The sequence below is a fragment of the Schistocerca nitens genome, chromosome 5 (genome assembly GCF_023898315.1).
Source record: "Schistocerca nitens isolate TAMUIC-IGC-003100 chromosome 5, iqSchNite1.1, whole genome shotgun sequence".
NCBI classification, from domain to species: domain Eukaryota; kingdom Metazoa; phylum Arthropoda; class Insecta; order Orthoptera; family Acrididae; genus Schistocerca; species Schistocerca nitens.
In genome coordinates, this window is record NC_064618.1 from 596,753,378 (window position 1) to 596,777,223 (window position 23,846).

The 23,846-nt window shown below is 44.5% G+C and overlaps 1 protein-coding gene across 2 annotated transcripts in view; it reads right to left on the bottom strand.

Moving 5' to 3' along the window:
* The window catches only part of LOC126259988 (nephrin-like), a 666,808-nt gene that overhangs the window by 33,111 nt on the left and 609,851 nt on the right, over window positions 1-23,846 (bottom strand). For both annotated transcript variants that reach the window (XM_049957120.1, XM_049957121.1), the window contains exons 7-11: window positions 16,323-16,467; window positions 12,963-13,093; window positions 8,991-9,150; window positions 5,666-5,962; window positions 2,108-2,404 (exon numbers count right to left, since the gene is read on the bottom strand). In XM_049957120.1, the coding sequence (XP_049813077.1) occupies window positions 2,108-2,404; window positions 5,666-5,962; window positions 8,991-9,150; window positions 12,963-13,093; window positions 16,323-16,467 (1,030 nt within the window). The remainder of the gene's footprint in view (window positions 1-2,107; window positions 2,405-5,665; window positions 5,963-8,990; window positions 9,151-12,962; window positions 13,094-16,322; window positions 16,468-23,846) is intronic.

Sequence of the window (23,846 nt, forward strand, 5' to 3'; positions counted from 1 at the left end):
TTAAATGTGATATTCGCTTGTAACTCAAATCAATATAACTATATGCTGATATTAAAGGATGTACTACCACGTAAATACTTCGATTTATAGATTCAGGTGGTGATAATATGGTTGAAACGACAGAAACAGTACGCGTAACGATATTGGACAAATAATACTTACGAAAATCTGAAACACTTGTTAATAGCAGGCTAGTATAGTGTGTGATCAGCGTGAAGAAAACCTGAGACACCAAGCTGTATGATTTATGTGAAAACGCACAAATATCAGTTCAGATACATAAGCAGATTATCCAATAGAGGTTATAAAAATGTAAGGATAATAAAAAATTTTCTTTGCTTGTTTGAATTGCACATGACTTATGGGACACGAACATGCATTTTAAGGTTGTAGCTCTCCTACATATATCGGAGAAAATTGATGTTCTCAAGTTGCATTCGGTCAATATTTATAAATAAGAGACGCTCAACAGAACGGACTTCTACAATGCGTCCTTTACCATGACAGAAGTTCACACTAATAATGAAATAAGTGAACATCAAATTTTTGAGCATATCATATTAATCATAACAAATAGTAGAGAACAGCAATGCTAATCTCTATGAAGTCTCTAAAAGTTACGCGTACCAGAATTTAACAAACTCATTATCGATATTAATTACTCAACTGACTCGCACTTCCTTATTATGCTCTGTTACTTACTATTCACAAATTTTCGAAGACTGCTGTCTGACAATAACACAGGTGCCGACAGGACATATAAGTTCGTTGTATTTAATGCCCTAATGTCAGCATTAGGAATTGGACAACGGCATGTAACGCACCCTCAATCTCGTCCTGGGAGTTTCCGTGGCTCATGCGGTGTCCCATTCTCGTCCAGAATCTTCACACTCTTATTGCTGGCAGGCGCTCGAGACGAACTAGGCGACATAATGTTACGCAGGTTTACTCATAAACGCTTACTAGAGGCCACGGACTAATCGTCAGCATTGCTATGCTTTTAAATCAGTGTAAGTAAGGGTCATCAGCCTCGCTTTGAGTCTCGAGACAGGATGAAATTTGTCATGAAGTTATCCAACAACTGTCAAAATACTCTCAGATCCGAACCCTAGATTAAATGATGGGAACTGAAAACAGTCGCTACAGCATGTTCAATTAGTTTCTAACATTTTACGCTTAAATTCAGCAGCGGAAACAAAACAGGATAACGGTCTGAAAACGAACAGGAGACGGAGACAAACAAAAACATCACAATTCAAGTTTCCACTGGAAAAGTGGAATTTATTATCTTCTACCGATTCTCAACATGGTCGCGTCTTTCATTGAACAACAACTTCAGCTGTCTACGTGCCCAAAGTTCTGCTGCGACCTCTTTCTACCGAGTAAACACACGCACACCAGAGTTACCTAGGGAACCAGCAAATGACGAAGCAGAATTCCACTCCTGCGCTCAGGAACCCACTTGCAAAACCTTTCAAAGCTTTCATCACAGGCAGAATAACTGTATGATCGCTGAGCATTACTCACTACTAACCTGATAGACACAATATCCAAAACACCACTTCAGCACCATAAGGAGGACGAAACTTTTCTTCCTGCAATCCAGACAGCTGCTCACCAACTCCAGATTTCACCAGATTAAAAATGGTTTTAACATAATGATATTTCAGATAATAAGACTCTCGAACACATTGCCGACATTTCTGTTGGATAATCTCTGCTACCACTAGTAGGACTTCTCTGGAACGTGCTGCCTCTTGCCAGAACGTTTCAGAAGATTCTGGCGAAGTGTGATGGAAAACACCGGGCGTAAGATAGTCACAGGTCCTTAACCTCTCTAGTAGATCGAAAGACATCCATGTAGAAGGATTGCGAAAATCTTGACCCAACGTCTCGAGGCTGAGAAAAGTAACCTTCTTCCAGACACAGAACACCAGCTGTTGTGCACGCAGTAGCCAAAACATGAACCAAATGATGTGACCATGGATGATACGTTTGTTCCGCGGTGACTAATGTGTAAACACGGATTTGATAATGAAAATTAATTGTGCGAGTGGGAAGTCATTCAGCAATAAGCGTGCTGGGGAGAGCTCGGGAACTGCAGTACCTGCTCGCCGCTCTGCGGGCTGCAGCGTGTAGGCGTGCAGGGTGACGGCGCGGCTGCGGCCCTTGCTGTTGGCGGCGAGCAGCGCCACGTCGAAGCCGAGCCCCGGCTGCAGGCCGCTGACGGTGAAGGCGGGCGCGCGCGAGCTCACGTTGCCGACGAGCGCCTGCGACGCCGCGTCGTACACCTCCATCACGAACTCCTGCGGCAGCCCGCCGTCGAAGCCCTCCGAGCACTCCACGTGCAGCGAGTCCGCCGTCTGGTTCACGATGCTGCAGTTGTGCGGCGGGTCGGGACGACCTGTAACCCCCAGAAGGTAAAACCGTCAGTGTTTTCTCAGTGATGACATGCGGAACTGCGAGAAGGGGCAGTTGCAGTAAATTCATAGACACTAGCTTGCTACGGACCTGTGGGAACTGTTTATGAATTTGAAATATACTGTGTTCTATTGCTTGCTCGCAGTTCATTTATATTTTCCTACGCAGGTTTTATATTAGATACAGATGTATGAGGTTCTCTCGCTTCGACTCACATTATTTTCACAGTGAACGGTGAAATAGTTCTGAGATTCGTCAATAACGGTTATGGGTACACTTGCTATTTGGCAGTATCTGGCCCGCATCTCGTGGTCGTGCGGTAGCGTTCTTGCTTCCCACGCCCGGGTTCCCGGGTTCGATTCCCGGCGGGGTCAGGGATTTTCTCTGCCTCGTGATGGCTGGGTGTTGTGTGCTGTCCTTAGGTTAGTTAGGTTTAAGTAGTTCTAAGTTCTAGGGGACTGATGACCATAGCTGCTAAGTCCCATAGTGCTCAGAGCCATTTTTTTTGTCAGTATCTGCCACATGTTTCCCATTACTTCAGACTTCCTGCATTGATATGTCTGGGTGAAGGTGCGTGTTGCGAGCTCGGTTCGTGAAGATCATTTTTTTTTAAGGAGGAGCGGGTGCAGCTACGCTCCTTCTTCTCCCCCCCCCTCCAAGAAGCCCCCCATTTATCCTTGTCCCAGTAGGATAGGCACATGCCCTACAGCAACCACATTACAGGGCAATGGATAAAAATTATAGTGTTTTTTTAAAATGAAGATTCATAACTGTATCTATTGATACTCTATTCCAATAAAAAACATATATTGCAGGTGACTGAACTGGTAAATACATTTAACTTCATTTTGAAATTTTAGTTTTAGCTATTCTTAGAACGCACTACACATGTGAACTTTAACATTGCCATTGACAAACATTATATGTAAAAGCTAAAGTGGAAATTATGGGTATTTTGTTTTTATAAACACAGTCTTACTGTCTTAAATTTTAATATAGAAGAAAGTTGTAAAATACCGGTCGTGGACGTTGAATGGCGTATGCAAAAAGTCGAAATTTCGAGGACGATTTGTTATTCAAACAGAATAAGTGAAGTTTGCTGTATGTACAACAACATGTACATAGGGCAAATTTCAGAATACTACCTTCAAAGGTGTCACTGTTGTGTGAATACTTTGGTAAAATGACAGGATGCGGCTACTTTTTACTTGCAGTGAAGAGTGATTTGAAAATGACATGATATACAGATGTTGCAAATGTGCCTGACAGTGACACTTAGTCGAAATTAGCTACTCGCACGATTAACTGAACATCGCGTTAGAGCGTACTACGGACCATCTTTAGGAATATTAAGCATCTGGAGCCTGGAGGTTATTGATCCCTACAAATACAAAAATTTAAAAATCCTCTTATTGTTATCTACGTTGTGTCTCATTAGCGTCTTTGCTTTAGCTTGTAGCAGATGTTTAATATTAACTGACTTCATGGAAATAGTTTATGGATCTTAAAAATTGACGAAGTATTTTCACCTAGTGTAGTTTCCATTTCATATAACTGAAATTTTACTGTTTTCCATGTTACATGTTTCACATTGCACTCTATCGTATACTGTCACATGTAGGTTTATAAAAAATAAACCGAGGAAACATTTATTACTGTTATTATTCATGAGACTGCTGCCATCTGCTGGTACTCTGTATTATTCTGTTAGCCTTAGTGGCATCGGGCTACATGTTGCCGGCAGTCAAGGCTGACAAATGCGGCGCTTATCGGTGTCCCACACTTCTACGACTCCGTCTTGCCATAAGGGACGGTTATAGTTGTAATATTCTTCTCTCCTTTTACTGTTGGATAATGTTATTTTATGCACATATCTGAATTTGTACATTTACTATAATAACCTGTGTAAAGATAATTTTGTTCTATTTCAAATTCAGAGTCCATTAAGATGATACGGAAACAAAAGTGCGGTTTATGGCACCGCATGATTTGCTAACCTGTACACAGTGTGTACGTCAAAAAGAACTCATGTGAAATCGTTTATTTACGATTGCAGACACAACAGTGAAAATATTTCTGTAGTGTTTGTAAGCTTGCAAATCTGAAGATTACAGCTTAGTCAGGTATTTACGCTAACGAATAACTTTGTACACAATGGTTCGGGATAGAGGTTTCCATCCTTTTTAGACCATTACCCCTGAGTGCAATTAGACATTAGCTAGTACCCCCGCCCCCACCGACTGTTGCCCCTCCCTCTCCACCACATTGTGACCACCTTTAGCACCTAAATACATTGTAGAACGAAAGACCTTTCTTGGAACATACTTATTTTTAAAGTGATGAAAGATGAATGATATTTAGTTTGTGTGTGTGTGTTTTAGAACGAATAACGAAGGAATTCGTGGAGCACTGCAAGTGCTACTCACAACTCCTTCTCAGATAAGAAACCTAACTATCCACACTTAGGGTAGACACCTGTTACAAAACATATTTACCCTGCATTATTCCTCTCGATTGTGGCACTCGCTTGACCTGAACACTGCAACCCCATTAAAAATCAACCACGTTAAAATGTGTGCACTATACTTATTGTTGGTAAATCACTTGATTGCTGCCCTCTTTATTTCTGAAGTGGCAGAAATAGGAACTTCAGGCTGTTAATTCTTTGAGTCTGACCACAGCCAGTAACAGTATTAATAATAATAATAATAATACAGGGTATAGCACTATAGTAGCCCTATGTAATAACCGCTGTGTCGCGCTATCAATTAATTCGTTTATCGGTTTCGTAGATAGTAATGAAGCAATTTATGGATAACTGCAGGTATTCTCTACAATTTGGAGAAGACTTTTCTTGAGATATTTAGCATTTGTTACGCATATGCTTCACTTTTATAATTAATTATGTACGGGACAAAGCACAGCATATGTGTTTACTGGGTGTACTGTACGAACAACTTGTGACGTTCATCGCATTAATGCTGCTTCTTGTGAAACAGTAACCCAACTTCATTACTACACTCTTACAAAATTGTGATACTAGTAATGATCTTTTGAAAATAATTTAGTTATGTGTCTGAAACAGAATCGAATCTTCTAGTTTTTACCGCTCAGAAAATTTCATTTTAGCTTTCAGGGGGTAGCTACTCACAAGCAGGGAACCACTGGTTTAGATGGTATGTTCCTCCACTGTATACACTCATATCCATCGGCGTGTATGCCTGAGGTGACTGGGGTCACTCACCGGCCGGGAAGAGGGTGAAGACGCAGGGCGCCTTCTGTTCGCCGACGTCGTTCTTGGCCCAGCAGAGCAGCGTGCCGTAGTCGAACTCGGTGTGCGGCGTGTAGAGGGCGACGCTGCGCGAGCGGTCCACCACCACCAGCGCCGCCGCGATGTCGGTCGAGTCGGCCGAGTTGTTGAAGCGCCAGCTGAAGTTCAGCCCGTCGCCGGGGTTCGACTCCACCTCGCAGGAGACGCGCGCCGTCTCCTGGCGCGCCACGCCGTACATCTGCGTCTGGCCGGAGGCGCACACCGGCCGAACTGCGGGCACCAAACCGCCGCCAGTGAGAGCCACGAACGTACACAGGCTACGCAGCCGTTTTCCCCCTTCTCCCCCTCGGCTATTCATTTCGTACTAGCTACAAGTCGGAATTTTGGTGCCAACCATTCACTGTAAGAATGAGCAATACTGTCCCCCTCCGTAGCGTAGCTGTAGCGTTATCGCCTACCACGCAGAGTGCCCGGGTTCGATTCCCGGCAGGGAACTGTGTGTTATGTGTCATCATCTTTTTCATCATCACTGACTTGCAAGTCGCCTTTGTGGTGGTACCTAAAAAGGACTTGCATACGGCGGTCGAACTCCCCCTAACAGGGGAGCATTACTTCAGCAATACTGATTTACTTCAAGCATTCTGTACGCAGGCCAGCATCGCCAATACGTCACTCTCGAAGACTAAATATGTGCAGTGGCTCGCAATTATTTTGGCAGAGAATGCTGAAAACATTGTATACAGTGGTATCGGAGAGTGGCCATCTGACGATGACTTGTATATGATGCCTAATTGTTTTAAATTTTGACACAGGCTAAACCACAGAAATTTCACAGTCCACAACGACCGAAGGGTGAAATGCCGAACGAATTTGAAATGCCTCTGAGCCCCACGTAAGAAAAGATAATTAAATGTGAAGCATTTGTTTTAAATATCGCTGCGGTCAAATGTCTTTTTTTCCTGTAGGGAAACGATGATTATTTCGAAGGCAATGTAAGTGTAATGTTAGTAAAACGTTTTATTAATATACACTGAAGCGCAGAATAAAATGTTATAGGTATGCGTTTCAAATACAGAGAGAAGTAAACAGGCAGAATAGGGCACTACGGTCAGCAACGCCTATATAAGACAATAAGTGTCTGGCACAGTTGTTGTTGCAGGTTGCAGGACGCTGAACGAGGACTCTGTACCAGCACCCAGCGCCAGCCGCCGAGCAGCACAAACGCACAACGTCAAGGTATCGACATGCATGATACCCACTACTTACAAAGCCTATCCTTGCACAACCTATCGCAGGCAGCAAGACAACCGCTACTGCTCTTACCACCCGATCTAACTATCGCAGAGGTTTTTTTCCCTTGGCTCTTGCCTTGGCACTTTTTTTCCTCTGCCCTTAAAACTGCTACCCTTCATCAGATTTCGACCAATCTATCTCCAGATGAGCGCGTATTAATGGTTAATCTTAACCAGACGTACGCAAACATCGCAGTACCCACATCCTGCGACACCTCACTTTAGTGAATACAAACCCTTATGCAGAGATGGCAGTAGACCTTTTGTGTTGGCCATCATGCCGGTGTGGGCTGGAGGAGCTCCACCTCTTTTTTAAAAGGCACAGTTGTTAGATCGGTTACGGCAGCTCCAATGGCAGGGTATGAAGATTTAAGTGAGTTTGAACGTGGTGTTACAATCGGCGTACGAGTGGTGAGACACAGTATCTCCGAGGATGAAGTGGAGATTTTCCCGTACGACCATTTCACGAATGTACCGGCAGGAATCCGGTAAAACATCAAATCATGAACATCGTTGCCACCGGAAAAAGATCCGACAAGAACAGGACCAACGACGACCGAAGAGAATCGTTGAACGTGATCGAAGTGCATTTCTTCCGCAAACTGCTGCAGACTTCAGTGCTGGGCCATCAACAAGTTTCAGCGTGCAAACCATTCAACGAAACATCATCGAAGGCCCACTCGTGTACCCATAATGACTGCACGAAGCAAAGCTTACGGATTTATGGGCAGCCCTGCAGGATTCATGGAGTGAATCTCCTCCACCACTACTTCAGACATACGTCGAATCCATGCTACGTCGTGTAGCGGCACTTCTGCGTGCTCGCGGCGGCCCTATACGGTATTACGCAGGTTTACCAGTTTCTTTTGTTCTTCAGGATAAGTCGCCAGAGGCGATTTTATTTTCTTGTTGCGTAGACCATCATTTGTTTAATTGTTCGCATTTTCATAATTGATTTTTCCCCCTTCATATGTCTAAACTTATACTATCCCCAATATTCATTACAATCTTCAAACGTTTACGTATTTTTCTAACAGTTCAGTCTTTTTCGAAAACCACATCTGCTAACACCCTACTAAGCACGATACTAATTTTATACAAAACATTATGAATTTGAAAGTTTTATTCGTGTGTTTTCAGTAGACACAGATTTCTGACAATTTTCATCTTCTGTGCATTCTGATCGCTCAGAAGCACACGGAAAGCGATAATTTCTGATCATCCTCTGCATAATATTTATCAATACCTACTGATGAAAACAGAATGCAGTTAGTTCGATCCACTAGTTTCAACTGTGCTTTCAGGTCGGAGGCTCCGAGTGAAATGGAGCAAAATCTCCTGCTTCGTAAAACCGGCTCCATGGCGAGAACTGTGAGTAATACAGACCACATGTGTTTGAGACAAATTGATAGCATGTGGTCGATTCTGCAGAGGTTGAGGAGCGTCGTGATTTAGAGGACTATGACTAAAACTAGGTCATTGTTAGTCAACGGCAGCAAAAGTGTTTTACAGAAACGGATAAGCTCTCCGGATAATCAGTAGCAAAATTTGTATCTGTGCAACGTCGACGAATAGCACGAAAGCTACGAGCAGACAGGACACCAGACATGTCCCCAAATAATTTAGCGACAGTAACGTTCAACCGGTATTCAAAACCCCTAATATTTGAATAGAAACTTCAGTTTTCGCAAGTATGGACCATATTAATCGTATCGTGCTGACGTACTGCAGGACTAGATTTTTTTCTTTTGTATAACAGCGATCTTGCTTAACAGTAGTTATAGTCACGTGAAACGAAGGAGGGTGGGAGCTGGTGCGAGATACGTTACTGCAAATCCAGAATTATTGAACGCCACCGAGACTGTCTTCTCATTCTCCTGATGATGATGTCCTTAGAACTCTCGATTTCAGGTTTTGTAAACGTGGTTAGCAGTAGTCGTATACTGATTGTGAAGGGTAGGCATTATAAAAGGCAAGCGATGAAGACTTTGCAGCCCGGCACTCACACTTGACGTCCAGGTGGACGGGGTTGCTCTCGCCGTCGCCCTCCTGGTTGCTGCCGACACACGTGTAGAAGCCGTCGCGCTCCCTCGTGACGGCCTGCAGCACCAGGCTCTGGTTGCTCACTATTGTGCCCGCCGTCGCGTTGTTGTACAGCGGCTGGCCCTGTAAAAGTCAGTTAAGAGCTTTATTTCACAATTGGCCTTTTAGCAGCATCGAAAGTTAACGACTACCCTACTGGTTGTATAGAAACAATACCTACAAGTCAGAAAGAACCGTAATCATTTCTCATGTCGGAAACCAAGTTCGGATTAGCTGATGTGAAAAGCTGAAGTGTGACAACAATCCGTGGACGAAAATGTGCGTGTTTTGCACGGATTGAAACCCAATTAAGGCAACACGTCAACCAGAAAATTGTAAAAAGGATTCAAAATTTTGTCATCTTGTGCCACTAAGGACCGTATGTGGGCTCATCTGGGACCGGGTTTAGTAATCATAAACACTATTAATCTGAAACATTATGACTACACCTGCTCAGCAGGGTTTTGGTCCACACTGCAAACGTACAACAGCAGCGATACTTTGTCCTATGGTTTGGACAAATCCTTGGTAGTTTCCGGAAATACACTATGTGATCAAAAGTATCCGGACTCCGCCAAAAACTTACGTTTTTCATATTAGGTGGTTTGTGCTGCCACCTACTGCCAGGTACTCCATATCAGCAACATCGGTAGCCATTAGAATGGGGCGCTCCAATGAACTCCCAGACTTCGACCGTGATCAGGTGATTGGGTGTCACTTGCGTCATAGATCTGTACGCCGGCCACTGTGGACGAGCGGTTTTAGGCACTTCAATCTGGAACTGAGCGACCGCTACGGTCGCAGGTTCGAATCCTGCCTCGGACATGGATGTGTGTGATGTCCTTAGGTTAGTTAGGTTTAAGTAGTTCTAAGTTCTAGGGGACTGACGATCTCAGATGTTAAGTCCCATAGTGCTTAGAGCCATTTGAATCATTTGAACCGCACTCATAAACATCCCTAGGTCCAATGTTTTCAATGTGATAGTGAAGTGAAAACTTGAAGGGACATGTACTACAAAAAGGTGTACAGTCGACCTCGTCTGTTAACTTACAGAGACCGCCAACAATTGAAGAGGATCGTAATGTGTAATAGGCAGACATCTATCCAGACCATCACACAGGAATTCCGAACTGCATCACGATCCAGAAATGTGAGAGTTGGACAGGGGGTGAGAAAGCTTGGCTGTCATGGTCGAGTGGCTGCTCATAAACCACACATCACGCCGGTAAATGCCAAACAGCGCCTCGCTTGGTGTAAGGAGCGTAAACATTGAACGACTGAACAATGGAAAAACGTTGTGTGCAGTGACGAATCACGGTACACATTGTGGCGATCCCATGGCAGTGTGTGGGTATGGCGAATGACCGTTGAACGTCATCTGCCAGCGTGTGTGCCTACGGTAAAATTTGGAGGCATTGGTGTTATGATGTGGTCGTGTTTTATATGGAGGGGCTTGCACTCCTTGTTGTTTTGCGTGGCACTATCACAGAAAAGGCTTATATTGAAGTTTTAAGCGCCTTCTTACTTCCCACCATTAAAGAGCAATTCGGGGATGGCGATTGCATCTTTCAACACGATGGAGCACCTGTTCATAATGCACGGCCTGTGGCGGAGTGGTTACGCGACAATAACATCCCCGTAATGGACTGTCTTGCACAGAGTCTATAGAGCACTTTTGGTATGTTTTGGAACGTCGACTTCGTGCCAGGCCTCACCGACCAACATCGATACCTCTCCTCAGAGCAGCACTCCGTGAAGAATAGACTGCCATTCCCTAAGAAACCTTCCAGCACCTGATTGAACGTATGCCTGCGAGAGTGGAAGCTGTCATCAAGGCTAAGGGTGGACCAACACCATACTGAATTCCAGTATTACCGCTGGATGGCACCACGAACTTGTGAGTCATTTTCAGCCAGGTCTCGGGATACTTTTGATCACACGGTCGATAATGCACCAGATGTCTACGCACAGGTCACAAAATTCTCAGTAATGATGGTTTCTGCATGCGCAAATGGCGACAGGTAGCGGTCGCTAGATGTATTCCGTCGGCTGGCCGCTGTGGCCGAGTTGTTTTAGGCGCTACAGTCCGGAACCACGCGGCTGCTACGGTCGCAGGTTCGAATCCTGCCTTGGGCATGGATGTGTGTGGTGTCCTTATGTAAGTTAGGTTTAAGTAGTTCTAAGTCTAGGGGACTGACGGCCTCAGATGTTAAGTCCCATAGTGCTCGTCAATGTCAGTGGCTTCCAGACGATGCCTCGCATTCGTATCAGAGTGATTTCAATATCCACTGTTTTGCATTCTGCAACATCATTACGTGTCAAACCAACATTGGAACTTACCCGCTATGATTTGAAGAACATATGTGAGTAAGTTTCATTGTCATTAGATGCACGCGAAACATCTAGTGAAAAATTATCCCAGCCCAAAGGGTCGCGACGCGCGCGCGCACACACACACACACACACACACACACACACACACACACACGTGTGTGTGTATGATGTGAGTTGGTTACATTTACAATGTATTGAGGAAGTTCACATACTCATCTCGAGTAAATGTATATTCGTTGGTAGCACCAAAACTGGGAAATGTGACATTCACGGCTGAAGATACAGTTCGCAAATTGTACTGACCCTGGGAAGTTGTCCACTTGTTTTACCCAGCATCTCTGTAGAATGGTAGGGATGTAATTACTAGTAATGGGGACAGCTCCAGGCTTCAGCATTATATTCGTCACGTGGCGAACGCCTGTGGACGGTTCTCGGTAAGACCTCTTCAAAGGCAAGTTTGTCGAAGCGAGAGCCGACGGCCTCTATCAGTGTTTGACAGCTGACATAGCTTACAAGTAATTTACAACATAATTGACAGAGCATTCAGGAGGCGTACTATATGTACGGTAGGCTCTCCGAATCACGTAACTCTACCGTAAGTATAGTAAATTGTGACAAAAAATGCTTCACTTCGGTAAATCCAACAGGAATACAGGGTATGTGCGTGGTCCTTTCTTGTTTCTCTTGGCATCCTCGCAGTGGCTGTCAAATTCTAAAAGAGCGACTAACACCTGTTGGACATCCTTTCCACACGCACAGTCGTGCAGAAACTTCGACCTGATCACCAACACTGTCGTAGACAAGCAGCATGTCTGTTGTTTAATGGGACGCATCATAATGTCACCATCGTTACGGAAGTGGTTCGCATCACATACCACCCGATTTATTGCGAACTTAGCATATAGTTGACTGCAAGACGTGCACAAGAAAGTTGTAACGCAATTCGTCAATCCACTGTACGCTAACTGGATGCATAACTTATAACCGGACGTCAAATACGTGTACAATGAAAATACGCCAACCAGCAACGAGCAAATCGTAGAATTAATACATAGATTTCCTCTTAAATAAACAGGTTATTGACCTGTGCGTAGTTGATGTTGTTTCTACTCACTCTCTACTGGCCTATTAGTATCGAGAGTATATCAATCGCCGGCCGTTGTGGTCGAGCGGTTCTGGGCGCTTCAGCCCGGAACCGCGCTGCTGCTACGGTCGCAGGTTCGAATCCTGCCTCGGGCATGGATGTGTGTGATGTCCTTAGGTTAGTTAGGTTTAAGTAGTTTCTAAGTCTAGGGGACTGATGGCCTTAGATGTTAAGTCCCATAGTACTTAGAGCCATTTGAACCATTTGAACAGTATATCAGTCAATGCAGGAGCACATAATGGTCTGGGATACACATTTTTATCAACAATTAACTATGTCACGTACACTACAGAATAGTTCACTACAACATTTCGCGGTAGTGGCTGCGCATTGTACATACGACGGCTGATTGCAGAAGACAGCTTATACGAAAACATACTATTTTGTCGAATAAGAAGTGGAGCTTCGTCGTACTTACGTTGTGTCGCCAGCTTATTCGGTAGACCCACGGGTTAGACTTGATGTTGCACTCGAAGTAAACATCCGATCCCTCCTTGATGCTGGTGGCATTCAAGTTGCTTCCCAGCTCTAGCGTAACGATGGGAACATCTAAAAATTACATTTCATAAATGACATTGTTTCTCAGGTAGGTATTTCTATGTGAAAGTGGTAAAACTACGTTTAGTGTGCAATAACAGAGTAAAACCATAGATTATACTTAAATTCATCACGAAGAAAATAAGATTTACTCCACAGATTATCTTGTACACCTCTGGTTTTTGTTGTTCATAACTAATACGACATGTAAATAGTTTGAACACACTGTCAGCACCAATTGCACTTTTCTTTTTGCTTTTTCGAGTGAAACTGCTGCTGACAGTCTATTCAAAACAAATGCTGCAATTGCAAAACCCATACCAATATCCCCCACATGAGGGACAAGGAGTTGTAAATATTTGTACTTAATAAAACATGACAAATGTGTTGGAGAAACGATTACTCCTGTATCGTGGTGTGTAAGCAATCATTTCTCAGCTCTTCGTTCCCTTTGACTTCTGGAGTCTGCTGTCACAGTTTCTTATGGAATACCATGACGAAACCGTTGCAACATTATCAAACAATGTAGAATGTCTATAGTTTCCTCTGTCGTGTCAGACGAAGCACTGCCTTGACAAGAAATCCCTATTTCCACCGCTCAAGTATCGTGAAACACTATTTTACTGATAGCCTCCTCGGAATGAGACCTACGAATACACATTCCGGTACTGTTTAATGTTCGCCACACGATTGACGCACTGTTCAGTAATGTACGCTACTTTCCTTTGCTAACTAGATTTTATACTCGCGCTCTAATGATTAACGAGATCCACACTATCAAATAACGTTGCTACGTGTCAACGAGTGTTTGGCGGTTGAGAGATACAACGTTCTGCTTATGGGAGCGTATGCGAGCTTGTATTTAGTTTCGAGGGAACTATTCCTTTTCAAAAATCTTACAGCATTTCAGGTTGCTCTAAAGGATTCTCTTTGTATGTAATAGACACAGGGGAGAAAATTTGAAAACAACACTGGCAAAATCTCGTTTGTCTCTCAGTAGATGGTTTTTTTTTTTTTTTTTTTTACTGAGGTGCTATGCATCGTCACTGGCCTGGCTGGGTGCAGCTGAGTACGTGTTCTACTTTCCTACTCCCTCATTCCTACTACCTCTCCCCTTTCTACCGCTCCCCTCAGCTTGCAGTCAGTATTGTCTTCACTTCTTGCCGTAGCCAAGCAGCTGGTGATGAGAGGCAGGTAGATATGAAGAGAGTGGATTGTTTGGATAAGATTCTCAGAGATTATAGATGCAGCGGCCAGAGACGGTGGTCACGTGCGCATACGTTGTATCTGAGTGATTGGTCAAATGCTTGTGTCCTCTCGTTTTCGTCCGCAGCTCGTGGTCGTGCGGTAGCGTTCTCGCTTCCCGCGCCCGGGTACCCGGGTTCGAGTCCCGGCGGAGTCATGGATTTTCTCTCCCTCGTGATGACTGGGTGTTGTGTGATGTCCTTAGGTTAGTTAGGTTTAAGTAGTTCTAAGTTCTAGGGGACTGATTACCATAGATGTTACGTCCCATAGTGCTCAGAGCCATTTGAATCAACCTCTCGTTTTCTGACAAAAGTTATGGCGGAAAATTTAGTTGTGAGGGTGCGATTGTCTTTTTTACATGCCTGTCTGCGGCTCAGCAATTGTCTTTACGGTGAATCGCAACCCATTCTCATTATTACTGATCCTCAGAGTATTTGAACAAGTTATCTGTTGCATGGATTGTTCACCGTGGCTTCCTTTCGTCAACATGCTGTCTGTGGCTCGTGAATAGGTGGCCACATGAGTGGATTTCCGCGACGGGCCAAAAAACTCAGACCATTTCTGCAGGTATCTGTAATGGTTCAGGCCTGTCGATCCGAAGCCATTCGATTCCCACTAATGTGCTGGCCCTGCCCGTCGTACCTCGTCTCGTCAATCTGCCCGCAGGCCGGGTCTGTTTGTGTGTCGCGTAATGCAGCAGATTTTCATGGTTTATCCATGGACCCAGGACTGCGGTGCTCCTCAGCAGATCAGAGGCCATGTCCGATAGATTTCAGCAATTAACTGTCTCGCCGCACTTTCGTTGTACAGTGTGGCATTTTACAGACATTTTATTTGCTCTAGCACATTTTGGCACTTCAAGAGTAGTTTATATCTTAGAAAGTATGGGCGATAAGAAGAAGGAAATTGTGTCAGTTGATGGCAGTTTGTACGCAATGTACTCACATACTTTGCGAAAGAAAAATCGCACAATACCTGTAAAATAATAGATATAACACAGTGGGTAATAACGGACGATAACGAACATGTACTGGCGGTCATCTACGGTGTTAATTTACGCAATTCTTCCCAGCATTATACACTCCTTTCAAGAGGCCTACTTCTTTTCTGAAGTTATTTCTGAAATAAGTGAAGGTATTTTAAATCTGTCTTGCGACTCCAAGCACATGCGTATTTTTGTCACCAAATGTGTTTCGTTTTATTGAAATAACAATCAGCAGTGTTAATGAAATACATAAACCATTTGGCTAGCTTTCCCCATCTAAAAACTGTTCATTAGAAAAGATGTCGATGTTAGTACTTAAGATTTTTGGTCACTTCAGGAAACGTCATCTGCTTGCGCTACTGTGTCTTGCAGATTGTCAACTTTGGTCTTAACTTACAGCTACTCTCTCAGAATTTGTCAGGAAAAATTGCTAAAACTTGTCTGGAAATCAGGGAAATATGAGGGTATTTCACTTGGGGAAGCCGGCCGCGGTGGTCTAGCGGTTCTAGGCGCTCAGTCCGGAGCCGCGCGACTGCTACGGTCGCAGGTTCGAATCCTGCCTCGGGCATGGATGTGTGTGATGTCCTTAGGTTAGTTAGGTTTAAGTAGTTCTAAGTTCTAGGGGACTGATGAGCATAGATGTTAAGTCCCATAGTGCTCAGAGCCATTTGAACCATTTGAACCACTTGGGGAAACTTTTGGCAACACTTCTGCCGGACCGTAGATAGAATCCAAAACCTTGCATTTTGGAGACAGTGCTCTCAGAGCATTGTGAAGCGGGTGGTGAGCCTGCCAGGACAACGCAGCCGGAAAGAACAATGATCGCGAAAAGCGAGGTTCCAGGTTCGAGTCCCGGTCTGGCACTCAGTTTTAACATGTCAGGAAGTTTCAAATCAACGAACACAACGCTGCAGAGCGAAAGATATATTCTTGAAGTAACTTCACGTCTAAGACTTTAACATTGAATACTGAAAAGTTCCTGTTCTTTCAAAGGAAAATAGGTGGACTCACGGTAGATGTCGAGCTTCCAGGAGTCCTCCAGAGTGCTGTCCGGGATGAGAGGCGTGCTGGCGCGGCACGTTAGCAGCTTCCCGCTGTCCTCCATGGACGGCACGAACGTCAGCGTGCTGGTCGTCGTGTTACCGTCGGGGCTAGTCTGCAACGCAGGACATTGAAGAACTGTGAGTCATTTTGGCATTGCTTACTGATCTGCTTCCGTTCTGAGTGGTCTAGCAACAGAGTTGAGTAATTTGAGAGTTTGTACATCAGGAAAAATGGCATTTATATGCTTTTCGAAAATTTGGAGTTGTTAAGCAATAAACGGCCAAGCTTTAGTCTATGTACCTAGCCTCAAGGTGGCTGAGATACCACACCGTATGGAGGGCCAAACGGATCAATGGTCTTTAAATGTAAATATGTTTGTAAATTTGAGCAATTTGACATCCTATAGTTTCTGTGACTGTGAAAGTCCTTGCGATGATCCATAGTTCTGCAGAATTATGTGGAAGGATAGGAACACTGCAATCAGTCGCATTTCCATTTAGTTTTTTTTTTTATTATTCCTGTATGTCCAAATTTAGGCTATAAATTGCCATCTTCAGTGCTAAACTACAAAGAAATTGCAGAATCAGAATTGATTTACATACAACAATAAGCAAAACACAACATTATTCAACAGAAATGTCAATTTAGTCAACGTACCATCTGAGTGACTTATTTCTGTATATCAAAAAATGTCGCGTTACCGAAAATTGTAATATTTACAGTTAATGTATATACGCCAATATATATATATATATATATATATATATATATATATATATATATATATATATTTCCAGAGCTCCTGAGACTGTTTCGTAACTTGGTCCGAAATCAGTGCATTAAGTTTTCCTTAGGTGTTTCTACGTGGACACGCCGAAGGAGCTGAGATTTCACGCTGCGTCATTAATCTCAGTTGCGAGATTAAATTCAACGCTTTAAATTTCAGTCCAATTTTCCAGGTCGGGCCCCTAAGCGAATTCCACGCCAGTAATCTGCACGCAGTAAAATGCACGTCGTAGGTTACTTTAAATCTTACTTTATTCAGCACCGTTTTGGATTCGGGAGTAATCCGCCAGCACGTCAAAAAAAAAGAGAGTTTAGATTATTTCTTTAAATTCGGAAAGGGAGAGAAAAACCGTTATTACATTTTGATTTGTCACCACGATCAAAGATATAATGTGCAATTTATTTTCCTCCTAAATGGCAGTGGTATATTTTGCCAGTGATATCAGTTGCGGGAAAATAAATGAGGCGGGGAGTGTGATCCCACGCCAAGATAATCCCGCTGGTAATTGAGCCATAAATCCCGGTCTGTTGGTTGGGGATGGAGAGGGGTTACCCGAAGGAAAGGCTGCATGTCCCCGGCAGCGCGCAGCCGCACCCCATTCCGCGAGCCGGCGGCCGGTGAGCGTTAACCGTGCAAACCGAACCATCAGTAAGCTGGCTCTGGCTTTCTGTCCGGGGGGTGGTGCGGTACGCTTGACTGAGGGAGTCGGACCTAACGGCTAAGTCACGTAGTTCCATTATGCCAGCGTCTGCACTAAAAGCCAGAGCAGTGCAGGAACGGGCAAACACGTGATAAGGTTAGATCAGGAGTAGCGACTGCTGTTACCGATTATCAAATAAAAACGGGAAACAACATGCAAACAACCCACCGTCGCGAATCGTTCGCATCACGTCCCCTCTGCCTCGCCATATAAAGGTTGCTAACCTTCACTCAGCTACCTTTTAATTTTTAGTTGCCAACTGATGGAGACTTAATATTTTACGAAGAGAGTTATAATCTCTCCAACAGATACTATCACGATATTTTTATTCACATCACCTGTTTCGAAATATTAAATTTCATTGTTTATTGTTTCGTTTATGTCGTATGACTAAATAACTGATATTAGAGCAACGTTACAAAAGTAGACGTGTGAACTGGAAGTAATTTTGGAGTATGTCTCGACCATTCAGACGACCCCATATAGTGAAAGAAACTGCGCGTCATTCGAATGGAGACTGCGAGTGAAATGTTCCGTAGAAAGATACTATCTTCAGAAATATGTCAGCAGTGGAATATGGCAAGCATTATCATATCGAACATAATATCTAAAATATGACAACCATAATCATTGTAACCACACATAATACATAGCTGAAGGGCTGGTATTTAGCGACGTACTATTTGCTATCATATTACATACAAAAATCGTGCATCGTTCTGCAGATACTTTGAAAGCCAGAGAGAGTTGGACTTTTTGGTTTCATAAGATATAGAATTGTTGGATTTAATAATTAATTAAGGATGGATCCGCCTTTTTCAAGTACATAAACTGTTGTTTTGCTTTAATATCCAAATATGTTTCATCACAGTTGTGGCATCCTCAGTAAGTTTTTTTCATTTATTTTTATTTTATTTTACATGTGTGTGTCCTGTATCTGGCAAACGAAATCAGCCACCGTTCCAAAACAGTGCACCATGTCACCACTGTAGTATTTTGCTAGTCCTGAGATGTGAAAGGTTTGTTTCGTGTGCCAAACGTGAAACACAAATTTGTGCTGCGAATGCCACTGCAACATAGCAAGACGCAGTATTCACCAACTGAGGGGGAGAGAAGGTCACTCCACCTACACAAAAACAACAAAAACACGTTTGGCACACAAAAACAAACCTATCCCACCTGAGGACTAGCCAAATAATACAGTGATGACATGGTGCACTAAGTTATATATGTCGCTAATTTCGTCTGGAAGCCACAGGACACACACAATGTGAAATACAAGTGAAATAAAAGAAAAAAAAGCACTTAGGAAGCCACAAATATAGTGAAACATGTTTGGCTGTTAAAGCAAAACAAAAATTTATGTACTTACATAAAGGGGGACACATCCTTAATTCGTTATTATTTTCTGCAAGCACTGGAACTAAGGTCAAATCTCCAATATGATAGTTGCTTAATTGCTTTTCAAAATGCCACGCAGTGCTCAGCTTGTGAATTGGATGGAATATTGGTGTACGCACACGGCCCAGCCACATTAATGTGAATACTGCCTATTTTTGACAACACCGTGCAATAACTACTCACAGACGGCAGGTGGTGGCATTGGCAGAGGAGGGTATCTGAAGTGTGTCGGGGGGGGGGGGGGGGGGGCGGGCGGTGGGGGGGGGGGGGTAGCGGAAAAGTGCAGTCGTTGTTGTAACGCGAAAATGAATGTTCAAAAGGGCATGATCATTGGCCTTCGGGCGAAGAGTGCAAGCATTTTCGAAACAGCTAGAATTGTAAGGTATTCGCATGCAGTCGTATTTAAAGTATACCGTGCCTGGCAAAATGTTGCTATCGAAAATTGAAAACCGGCGCCGAGGCAACAGTGGTACACCACGACACGAACCTTAGGTGACGTCGGTGAACGTCGGTTGCGTAGATGTGTACGGGAGAACAGGCGTACTGCTGTTGTGCAGCTGACCACCCAGATGAAACAAAGGGCTACCAGCGAACGGCGAACGAAAAGGCTGTTCAGCGAACGTTGCTGCGAGCGGACTTCCGCAGTAGGTGCCTCGTTCGTGTACTCATGCTGACCGCTGTTCACCGGCGACGAAGGGTGGAATTTGCTCTCCAGTAGAGCAACTGGACTTCCAGTAAGTGGCGACAGGTGGTCTTTGCAGATAAAGCACGTTTTATTCTCCATCCTTTGGTGCAACATCTGAAAACAAACGTCCTACAAACAGGAGGGAACGTTATGATCTCAGGGATGTTTTCGTGGCATTCCCTGCTTGATCTCGTCATTCTAGACGGCAAAATGGATCAAAAGTGCGCATCACTCCTTGGGGCACGTATCTCCTTCCCCCTTCCGCCCCCCAGTCGCTACATGCTGTTTGATTTTCCTCGACCCTATGGCATCTACCAGCAGAACAATGCAACCTGTCACACAGTTGGCAATGTACGTGCGTGTTTTTAAGCGCTCCAGGATAAGTCTTCCGTACTTCCCTGGCCATCAAAATCCCTGGATTTAGAGAATCTGTAAGACCAAGTCGACCGGGCTGTTCGCAACATTGACTGGTAATTAAATAAACTAAATATTCTAAAGCAGTTGTCCAATTTTTTACAGTTGCAATACACATTGCTCAACATCTGTTTAGGCAGCTTTCTTTTAAAATCACATGAAGACACTTTCAAATTAGAAAATGTGGATTACAGACAGAAAGACAGTTAGTTTTCCGTGAACATAACATTACTAGTTTCAAACCATAATTTGAAAGCTTAAGCGGAGCCTTTTGTAAATTGCAAAGCGTAAATGTATAATATGAAATCTTGGAATACCACTGTATAACAGTGAATATTTTGCAAAGTTCACGTCTGAATAACGAGCAGAGTAAAACTAATTCAGCAGAGAAAATGAATAAATAAAAGAAGTAACGTTTTAACTAGGTCGTATCTCAGGCTTTAATTTCATAAACACAGGACCAGCCAACAACTGCGTTACGTACTTGACTTGGTAATGTCCTTGATTCGTAAATCAGAGCTCCCATATCTGATCCATGTAACAGAAAGTTTATTCCAATGTTAAGCACAAGCTAAGAAAGGTATTTTTTATTGATGTATCTGTTCATGAAAAGCAGTGGATTTTACCTATCTGTATGACCTTCATCTTTTAGGTAGTAAAAGTTGTATTAAAACACTCAAAGGCTGATATCCTACTGTTTCACAGCCTTCAACAAAACATCTCACACCGGGGTCATGTACACCAGAGCATTCCTATGCTCTCACAATACGGACTGGGGAACCTCTCCCTAGCCATCTCTCACGGAATGTACGAAGATTAACACTGAAACCAGGAGAGCCTCGTCATGCATGAAACAGAACAGGGGAAGTATTCTCTCAGAAAGCATGGTAAGTTTCTCCGTTGACCCAGGGTGGAAGAATGTGAGGCCATAACATACAGTAGCCAACAAAGCCGGTACCAACGTTGACAGAAAATCTTTGTTGATGACGTGGTTCTCTAGCGATAAATCATCGCATCAGGGATTCAGTGCGGCAGCGGGTTGATTCAGCTCTCCTTACTAACGGAGGGCGGTTTGAACATTTCACTTGAGGACGTTTTCATACTGTAATCAAAAGCATATTTTGAACATTTCATGTAAGAAAACGTATCATGTAATGCTGGCAAGTTCTTTTTCTCTGTGGTTCCCATGATTAAAATAGCCATGAAGAGAAGTAGAAAATTAGCACTGACGTGGCAAAAAAGCGTTCCCCGACCGATCTTTATAAAACATATTTTATTCCTCTATGTGTGAGGAATGTTTCCTGAAAGTTTGGCCATACATTTTTGTAACATCTTGTATAATTTCGTTTCTGATTGTACACTCCTGGAAATGGAAAAAAGAACACATTGACACCGGTGTGTCAGACCCACCATACTTGCTCCGGACACTGCGAGAGGGCTGTACAAGCAATGATCACACGCACGGCACAGCGGACCCACCAGGAACCGCGGTGTTGGCCGTCGAATGGCGCTAGCTGCGCAGCATTTGTGCACCGCCGCCGTCAGTGTCAGCCAGTTTGCCGTGGCATAAGGAGCTCCATCGCAGTCTTTAACACTGGTAGCATGCCGCGACAGCGTGGACGTGAACCGTATGTGCAGTTGACGGACTTTGAGCGAGGGCGTATAGTGGGCATGCGGGAGGCCGGGTGGACGTACCGCCGAATTGCTCAACACGTGGGGCGTGAGGTCTCCACAGTACATCGATGTTGTCGCCAGTGGTCGGCGGAAGGTGCACGTGCCCGTCGACCTGGGACCGGACCGCAGCGACGCACGGATGCACGCCAAGACCGTAGGATCCTACGCAGTGCCGTAGGGGACCGCACCGCCACTTCCCAGCAAATTAAGGACACTGTTGCTCCTGGGGTATCGGCGAGGACCATTCGCAACCGTCTCCATGAAGCTGGGCTACGGTCCCGCACACCGTTAGGCCGTCTTCCGCTCACGCCCCAACATCGTGCAGCCCGCCTCCAGTGGTGTCGCGACAGGCGTGAATGGAGGGACGAATGGAGACGTGTCGTCTTCAGCGATGAGAGTCGCTTCTGCCTTGGTGCCAATGATGGTCGTATGCGTGTTTGGCGCCGTGCAGGTGAGCGCCACAATCAGGACTGCATACGACCGAGGCACACAGGGCCAACACCCGGCATCATGGTGTGGGGAGCGATCTCCTACACTGGCCGTACACCACTGGTGATCGTCGAGGGGACACTGAATAGTGCACGGTACATCCAAACCGTCATCGAACCCATCGTTCTACCATTCCTAGACCGGCAAGGGAACTTGCTGTTCCAACAGGACAATGCACGTCCGCATGTATCCCGTGCCACCCAACGTGCTCTAGAAGGTGTAAGTCAACTACCCTGGCCAGCAAGATCTCCGGATCTGTCCCCCATTGAGCATGTTTGGGACTGGATGAAGCGTCGTCTCACGCGGTCTGCACGTCCAGCACGAACGCTGGTCCAACTGAGGCGCCAGGTGGAAATGGCATGGCAAGCCGTTCCACAGGACTACATCCAGCATCTCTACGATCGTCTCCATGGGAGAATAGCAGCCTGCATTGCTGCGAAAGGTGGATATACACTGTACTAGTGCCGACATTGTGCATGCTCTGTTGCCTGTGTCTATGTGCCAGTGGTTCTGTCAGTGTGATCATGTGATGTATCTGACCCCAGGAATGTGTCAATAAAGTTTCCCCTTCCTGGGACAATGAATTCACGGTGTTCTTATTTCAATTTCCAGGAGTGTATTTATTGTATTTGCTGACCTTTAACAGTTAGTTGACCTGTCTTACATTTTTAATGTATACATGTTATCTACAGGGTGTTACAAAAAGGTACGGCCAAACTTTCAGGAAACTTTCCCCACACACAAATCAAGAAAAGATGTTATGTGGACATGTGTCCGGAAACGCTTAATTTCCATGTTAGAGCTCATTTTAGTTTCATCAGTATGTACTGTACTTCCTCGATTCACCGCCAATAGGCCCAATTGAAGGAAGGTAATGCTGACTTCGGTGCTTGTGTTGACATGCGACTCACTGCTCTACAGTACTAGCATGAAGCACATCAGTACGTAGCATCAACAGGTTAGTGTTCATCACGAACGTGGTTTTGCAGTCAGTGCAATGTTTACAAATGCGGAGTTGGCAGATGCCCATTTGATGTATGGATTAGCACGGGGCAATAGCCGTGGCGCGGTATGTTTGTATCGAGACAGATATCCAGAACGAAGGTGTCCCGACAGGAAGACGTTCGAAGCAAGTGATCGGCGTCTTAGGGAGCACGGAACATTCCAACCTATCACTCGCGACTGGGGAAGACCTAGAACGACGAGGACACCTGCAATAGATGAGGCAATTCTTCGTGCAGTTGACGATAACCCTAATGTCAGCGTCAGAGAAGTTGCTGCTGTACAAGGTAACGTTGACCACGTCACTGTATGGAGAGTGCTACGGGAGAACCAGTTGGT